Source organism: Salvia hispanica, unplaced genomic scaffold (assembly GCF_023119035.1).
Source record: "Salvia hispanica cultivar TCC Black 2014 unplaced genomic scaffold, UniMelb_Shisp_WGS_1.0 HiC_scaffold_152, whole genome shotgun sequence".
NCBI lineage: Eukaryota > Viridiplantae > Streptophyta > Magnoliopsida > Lamiales > Lamiaceae > Salvia > Salvia hispanica.
In genome coordinates this window covers 836-9,000 of record NW_025951827.1, presented here as the reverse complement: position 1 = coordinate 9,000, position 8,165 = coordinate 836, and the positions used below count along the sequence as shown (strand labels likewise).

Here is an 8,165-nt window from a genome sequence, read left to right as displayed (position 1 = left end):
CGCTACGGTTCCAACTTTTAAAATAAAACCGATTTCCGTTCGGAATCGGAACCGACCGGTTCCTAACCGCGAACTGGATTATAATTAAATTTTTTTATTTTTTTTATAATTTAATATACTAATAAACCTAATTTAATTGAATTAATTTTGAATTAAAGTAAAATAATTTAAAATATTGTGTGATTTTTAGATTTAAACAGTGCTAGATTTGCGAGCTCTGTTTTCGGAAGTATTTAAAATGTTTTAAATCATGATACTTTGAATCTACAATTATTGTTGTAATCCAGTTTTTATAAACTAACTACAATGAGTAGGACGTCTTAAGTTTGTTTTTAATTTCTAAAAGAACTTATACAAATACAATATCATTTCATATGATATAAATTTAACTTTAACAAAAAAAAGGAAAATGGAATTCAATTTTAAAACTCATTTTTTTAAAAAATTGCTAAAGTTTAGAACTCATATTTTTGTATTAAAAAATTGCTAACATATTATTGTATTGTTGGTTTGTATTCTTTATGTATTTATTTAAATTTTCAGGTATTATTTGTTATATTTCTTGACGTAGGATTATTATTTTTTTAGTATTGAACTATTTAAAATTATAAATAAATTTGGATTAAAATTACACATCGGTTCCGGTTCGGAATCGAAATCGACCGGTTCTTAACCGGCCAGTTCTAAACTGGAACCGTTCGATTTCGGTTTTAGGATTTACGAAAATTTAAAACCGGTTAACCGGTCCGGTTATTACCAGAACCGGCCGAATAAGCAGGCCTATGCACAACTTTAAAAATCAGTTAAAAAAAAACAATATTTTTTACATTTCGTCAGCAATTATGCGCCAATGAAAAAATCAGTCTCAATTATTTAAGCAAACGATATTATTTTCCATACGAATATACGACAATATTACGAATAACCTCCATTTAATTTTATTATTTAATCATAATACAGTAGTTAACTCATCGTTAGCAATAACCTCCTGATACAATTTCAGCACTTAATTATACAGTAGGAGTAATATTTACAACTGAAATTGCTGTTTCCATTTGAAGAGTGATTTCGATGCTTCTTAGGCTTGTCTCTCCCATTTCAGCACTTCTTTCCAACTCAAGGTACTTCTAATTGCGTTTCAAATTTCTCTATTTTTCAAACAATTTCTGCACTTCCCAATTCATTTCTGCAGTTTCCCTTTGCAGGAGCAACTATCCGGCAAATTGTATCCACTCGAAAATGGGCAGTGAAAGCAAGAGTTTGATCGAGAACAAGAAAAGTGCTAATTACAGACTTGCCAATATTTCAGGGTAATTTCAACAACTGTGATCCTACTAAAATTGCTGTATTTTTCTATCTAAGTTGTTTTCATTTTGCACCCATTTTGAGGCAGATTTAAGACGGATTTATTGGAGATTAATAGCAATGAGCCTAAGTTACATGTGTTGTTAATCCCAGGCAACCCAGGTGTATAATTATTTCATATTTATATGGACTGAATAAGTAGCTTTTTTTTCATTGTGTTTGAAATTGGGAATGGTTTATATGTTATGTAGGTGTTGTGTCATTTTACACAGAATTTTTGGAGTCATTGTATGAGCTATTGGGAGGGACTGCCTCTGTCACAGGCATGTAAAGATTTGATTTTTATGATCTTGTTTTAGTTTTTTAGGCCTTTTTTGTGGAAGCTGTGTTGATTGCTTGTTTGGTTTCCTTTGTGAAGGTATTAGCCACATATCGCAGTCGAAAAAGGTAACTAATTGCCTTGAGATTACCAAGTGATATTGATATAGTATGAAGTTTGAGTTTGATTTGTAGCTCAAAAGGAAGTAAATCATGACAATGCTCAGTTCTAGGATGATTTGCTTTGCACAATAATGAATGCTGTTTTTTGTTTCTTTTAGATTTTACAGAATACTATGTGATATTTCTCACATTTTGTGTTATTTCTTGCTGGATATCTTACTTTTATGCCTTTAAGTTGATAAAGATCGTCTATTAGAGAATACTTCTAATTGAAATCGGAAAATGGCATTGGATTCATGCCTTTTGTTTTATCAGGATTGGGAGTCTCGAAGGTTGTTCTCGTTAGAAGAACAAATTGATCACAAGGTAAATTCTCACAGTATTTTTATATCTCTGAAAAGAGCTTACTCACTCAAAACATGATTTGGTAAACAATGATCTGTAAATATTGAGCTGTTATATTGGATATATCCTTTCTAATATATACTGTGGTCTGTGGAATATGATGTTTCCGTTTGTTATGCCTAGATTCTGTCTTCTCTCCTTCTATGCAAGCCATCTCTGAAAATTAAATGGAATTCATGGCTCGAAACGGCTTTTATTCTTCCGTCACTTTTTTCCAGATAAGCTTTATTGAGCAGGAACTTCAAGATGTTGATATACCTATAATACTGGTAAACCTCGTGTTACATTTTCACATTTCCACCTTACAGCAAAACAAGTCTAGTTATTTTGAACGCAGTCTCAAGTACATTTATAATCTTCGCAGAATCTATGTCTAGCTCATACATTATTTAACTTTTAAAAGTTTCTCATTCTTCAATTGGTAGACCTTTAACGGTTGATGTTGAATTTGTATCTAAAGGTTGGCCATTCCATTGGTTCGTATATATCTCTTGAAGTACTTAAGAGATGTCACAGGAAGGTATGTAGTCAGCTTGTGTTTTTAAAATTAGCCTTTTGTTATCATATCATATTTTTCTTGACTCTGACGTATGTTTACTCTGTTAGGTTACATATTGCATTGGTTTGTACCCTTTTTTGGCTGTGAACACTGCATCCTCAACACAGACATTCATTAGAAGACTTGCAATGTATAGCTCTTCCTTGCGATGTAGACTTCTTCGATTTCTTTATTCCTTTGAGTTGCATTTGCATGTATGCATAATCATGTAAACCCATGCACTAATGGATGATTATAATTTATAATCTACGTTCTTTCAATAATTTCTCCAATGTGGATACGATAGTCGATTAACTGATGATATCTAGATTTAGAAAATGAACTTATGATCTAATAATATTATCAGGTCTCCAGCTCTATGCACTGCAGCTAGTGCCATCGGGGCCTTGTTTGGAGCCCTCCCATCGGAGCTCACAGGATTCCTTGTAAAAATATCCGTTGGGAAGTCATGGTCTTCTTCCGCTGTTGAGGCTCTATGCACACACGTTCTGAAGGTGCAGTCGTTTGCTAATCAATGGTTCTTATGTTACATGATTAGTTACATTGGTAGTTCTTTATCTTGATTCATCTGAGTACCCGAGCCCCTTGAGTCTAATCGTACTTTTTTTTACTCTGATTGATACGAGCCACTCTATTTTTGCTTAACAAACTCTCTTTTCCAGTATCATACGCTACGAAATGTGCTGTATATGGCAATGACCGAATTTCAGACAGTAAGTTTTTTTTTTGGCTCCCAACTCCAAAACAACTTTTTTATAATAATACAGGCATTATCATCTGATGTTTTCGTTATTTTTAACTGTGGCCGTCTCCACATGTAGCTACCAGAAAAACCAGATTTGGAATTCATCACGAGCAAAAGAAGCCAGATTGCTTTTCTTTTTGGCCTCGATGATCACTGGGGTCCTTTACAATTTTATGAAGAGGTAGTAGTTTGTTTTTGTTGCGCCCATTAGCTTATCAAAGTTTGCTCGTCATATATATCAACTTAATTTCCTGGCCCACTTAAGCAAATTGCACACATTTATTCGCTGATATCTCTCTTGTGCATATGTTAACTGACGCTTGCCATCTCTTGCTTGAATCTTACCCTTTTCTGTTTGGAAAAACACAGATGAAAAAACAAGTACCCGATGCAAGTCTTGACGTTGAACGCGAGGGTCATACTCACGCTTTCTCCTGCACTGCAGCTGGCTCGATATGGGTTGCTCAGCACGTCTCGAGTTTGATCAGGAACCACACACAACTTGCAAAAAGCAGTTGACATCGGCCTACAGGTTTTAGTCCTCTTTTTCGAGTTACATAAGGAAGACGTCTCTCATGTCCTTGTTTCGTATGCTTGCCCATCAACTACGCTAGTTTACGAGTTAATTAGCTCAATTTATCTCAAGTGTATTAGGATTAGATAAAGGTTCACACATTAAATCAAACATATGAAGATTCAAACTAACATGTGAATGAATGGACCACCAAAAATTTAATGCAATTCCAGCAACATTCTCACAGAATAATCTCCTTTTCACTTGTTTGTTTTCTTGCATTTCTGATAAAGATGATGTGCTACCTTTTTCTATTTTTATGTTGGGAAAAAGGGAAGTATTCACCTTTAATAGTTCACTATATATAACATAACTAGCTCATATCTTTTCATTTCATTTCATACTACCTTATTGTAGGACATATGCATATGACTCGAAATTATCGAATGTACCTTTTTTCGTTTTCTCCGTTTAATAATTCACTGAGTGGCTTGCTGGATGTTCGAGCGTGAGTTTACCTAGTGCACATCTCGGATTAGCGATTATGAATTTTTCTCGTCATGAAATAAAAAATCAACGGCTCCGTTCCAGGTTGTTTGTCTTGACAATGAGAGTTCAGAGATTTGGTGTTTTGCTAATGGTTTGAAATAATTGGTGCAGAGAGAGAGAGGAGAGGAAGACAACAACACCAAGTGTTTCCATCACTAGTATTGTTGCTGTCAAATGATAGTTACTGCACAATTTGAATTCCAAACCTATTTCATTTGTAGCAGGAAAATTTACATACAATGAAAAAAACTAGTAGTACTAATATTGATGGAATTTGACTATGTTTCTTCGTAGTTTCATTTTATGATAACAAATTTACCCGGCTGGGAAAATTTGTCAATGTGTACTTGTGTGAATAAAAGAGAGATTTCGGAAAAAGTGATTCAATTCACAGGTCTATTAAAATTTGAGACTAAATTATCTGACCTTACGGAATATGGGATCGTGGCATGCGGATTTTTTCGGAAAATGTGTTTGATGCGAATCATGTCATGAAATACTAATTCGATACAAAATCGGAATTGTCTTTCGTCCAAGTAAATCATTAATATAGTAAAGCAATTTGGACACATTCAAATGATAAACTCGTATCCTTATTTCAAGATTTTAAATGCGTAGAGATTAATCATATGCATAGAGAAAAGAGAATTTTGCTGGTGATTTTCTATCACATTTTACTTGTAATTTTACTCAAGGAGTCGGTGTCCTATCTAACATTTGGTTTAAGCAGTTGGTTTCATGATAGGTTAAATATTTCTTATATTTATAAATTTGCTTAGTCTCAGTAAAAAAAACAAAAGGGTTAAGAAAGATATATTCAAGATTCACGGTTCATCCATCACTCTACTTGATTCTCTTAATTTTAAAAAGGATAAAGGCGATAATAACAAATTAATTGGCCAAATAATAGACTAATTAGATGCCTAATATGTACATAGATAAATAGATTCTTATTAAATACTCCTACTAGTATCATACTTTGATTCGGCATGTTTTAAAAAATAAAAAAGAAAGTAAATAACAAAATCTGGTCAAGAGGAAAACGTTTATAAGTACATTGATTTTATAATAATAATATTAATAGATGAATTAGCGAATTATAAATTTTACTAATATTTATTAAAAATAAAATAAAATAATCAGTTAAAGATGGGTATTAGTAAATAGCATCATAAATGCACAAACACAGTTGATTCCTTCATTTTTTTTTAATTTTATCATGGTAATTAGTAAATCAGAAAACAGAAATTTTCTTATTCAACTGCATTAATCATTAATCATTAATATTAAACGCAAACACATCGTTAATTACATTGACATTTTTTTGTCTCTAGAAAACTCACTCCTCAAACAGAAGAAGAAGACGAAGAAAACGAATCGGTAGCAATTGAAGAAGCAGAAGAGGAGCTGTATTCATCCATCACCAAATCCACAAAGGCATCAACTATGTATCCATGGTTGCTCTCATCGTTCACTCTGAGATACCACTCCAGCAGCGCCTCCAAAAACCCCCAATCCCTCTCCCCGCCGCCCTCCACCATCTCCGCCATCGAAGCCCTAAAATCCAGAAACGGATCCCTCGAATTCACCGCCACCACCAACACCGAGCCTGATTCTCTACCTCCGCCGCCTGATTCTGCCTCCGCCAGCGCGGAACTCGTCGCGCCGGCCTCGAAGAAGAGGCGCTCCGATCTCAGCGCGCTGGCCACGGCGGATTCTCGATTTGAGGCTTCGTGTTGGTGTGGATCAGGGGCGCGGAAGGAGCGTGTTCTCGGGGAGGTGGCGCAGCTGGGCCACGACCACGACGACGCGGCGGCGGTGGTGGTTATTTCGCTGGATTTGAAGGGAAATGGGAATTTCATGTTTGTGGGAAAATGGTGGGTTTGAAATAGTGCATCATTGGATATTATAGGAGTTTTTTTTAGTGGGGTCTACTAATTCAAATTTTTATTATTATTTAATCATATAATGTGGTTAATACTCCATCCGTCCGCCATTAGAAGTCCCGGTCACTTTTGAGCACTCGTTTTGTAAAAATGATACGGAGTAATAAATAGTTAAAGTGGAGAAATGACAAAGTAAGAATGAGAATAGTGTTGAGAAGAGTCTTCTCTACATTATTCTCTCTTTTACTTTACGATTTCTCCACTTAAACTATTTATTATCATTTTTACAAAACGAGTGCCCAAGAGTGACCGGGACTCCTAATGGCGGACGAATGGAGTAGTCTTTAAGGTCATTTACTTCAATAAAAACTTGGTATTCCTCCGTTTCATTCAAGATGTCCACATTTTTTAGTGGCACAGGATTTTAAGAATTGTTAAGTGAGTATATAGAGAGAAAAAAAGGTAATTGAATATTTTAACATAGAGAAAGAGATTTTTTTTTCCCCTAAATATACATAATGAACATCTTGAGTGAGACAAACTAAAAAGAAAATGTAGACATCTTGAGTGAATCGGAGGAAGTATTTTTCACGAACTTAAAATGTGGCAGTTGATATTATTGAAATTATATGTCTTGTAGCGAATTTCAACCAAGTTTAGTTTTCTCGTTGACTTTTATGTGCCGCATCGAATTATATAGGTGAAAAATCCGTTAGTGTAATAAATGCCTTCTCTTTAACAGATGTAAATGACGACTTTTTGCACGTTACTTGATTTTGAAAAAATTTCCCCAAATTTGTTAGAGATTCCAAATCATGGAAATTCACAGCAATGCGAATTCATGCTTCCATCGTCCCACAAGAATATGCGCTTTCCAATTTTAGAAACTCTTTTCTCTCTAATGAGGTGGAGCTCATTCTCCACTAACAATACTTTAATTACTTGGTCTCTCTACTTCCCTCTTACTTTACCAATTTTGCATTAAAACTCGTGCTCAATCCAAAGTGCATATTCTTTAGGGGACGGATGAAGTAATATTTATGATCAAATTTCAAATTCGTGTAAAATACTCCCTCAGTCCCATTACATGTGACACATTTCTTATGTGCACAGTTTTTTAGGTAGTGGTGTTTAGAACTCCCTCCATCTCAACTAAGTTGAAACAAAATTTTTGGGCACGGAAATAAAAAAATGTGTTAAAAAGTAAGAGAGTGAAATAAAGTGGGAAAAATAAAGAGAGAGTAAAGTAGGCGATGAATAAAGTATGAGCGATTAAATGTTTTTATTTTTTGTCTAAAGGGAAATGACTCAACTTAGTTGGGACTAATGGAGTAAATGAAGAGAGAATAAAGTAGAAGTGAGAAAAAATTACAGAGAAAAAATAGGAGAGATGATAAAGTAAAGGGGAGATCGAATATATATATATATAGGTCCATGATCAATTGAGATTTTTTAGGGTAATTGAGAAATGAGATGCAATATCAGCCACTCATTTTTATTAAATGAGTGGTCCAGATTTTGCCACATAAAAATTATTTTTAGATTAGTTTATTATGAAAGGGCAGAATGGTAATTTCATGATTTTAATTAGATTCTTAAGCTTGTGCTATTCAGCTGCTCATCCTCACAAAACTCATCCTAACTCAGACGAGTCCAACCAGCTCCTTCCTCGCCGGAGACGCCGTCGGAGGTGGAATCCCTAGCTTGTCGTCGGACGCCTCAAGCAGATAGCCTAGATCCGGCCACGATTCGCCGGAATCC

General features: G+C 34.6%; 2 protein-coding genes across 4 annotated transcripts; one reads left to right on the top strand and one right to left on the bottom strand.

Annotated features, from left to right (window-relative positions):
- The first annotated feature begins 979 nt into the window (after positions 1–979).
- LOC125198479 (lipid droplet-associated hydrolase-like) lies at positions 980–4,811 on the top strand. Of its 3 annotated transcripts, none has more exons than XM_048096814.1 (14): positions 980–1,121; positions 1,206–1,310; positions 1,394–1,467; positions 1,557–1,628; positions 1,724–1,752; positions 2,062–2,112; positions 2,370–2,420; positions 2,612–2,671; positions 2,758–2,840; positions 3,057–3,204; positions 3,373–3,423; positions 3,532–3,636; positions 3,825–3,987; positions 4,630–4,811. In XM_048096814.1, the coding sequence occupies exons 1-13, from the start codon at positions 1,072–1,074 to the stop codon at positions 3,972–3,974; spliced, it is 1,029 nt and encodes a 342-aa protein (XP_047952771.1). In that variant the 5' UTR covers positions 980–1,071; the 3' UTR covers positions 3,975–3,987; positions 4,630–4,811. The 3 variants fall into 3 exon arrangements, with proteins under 3 accessions (XP_047952771.1, XP_047952772.1, XP_047952773.1); XM_048096815.1 differs by having other exon boundaries at positions 4,561–4,811; XM_048096816.1 differs by having other exon boundaries at positions 1,024–1,121; positions 1,193–1,310.
- Positions 4,812–5,766: 955 nt separating this feature from the next.
- On the bottom strand, positions 5,767–6,401 carry LOC125198480 (transcription repressor OFP15-like). Its single transcript, XM_048096817.1, has one exon. It carries the CDS (start codon positions 6,378–6,380, stop codon positions 5,865–5,867), a length of 516 nt encoding a protein of 171 aa, XP_047952774.1. The 5' UTR covers positions 6,381–6,401; the 3' UTR covers positions 5,767–5,864.
- Between the last annotated feature and the right edge of the window lie 1,764 nt (positions 6,402–8,165).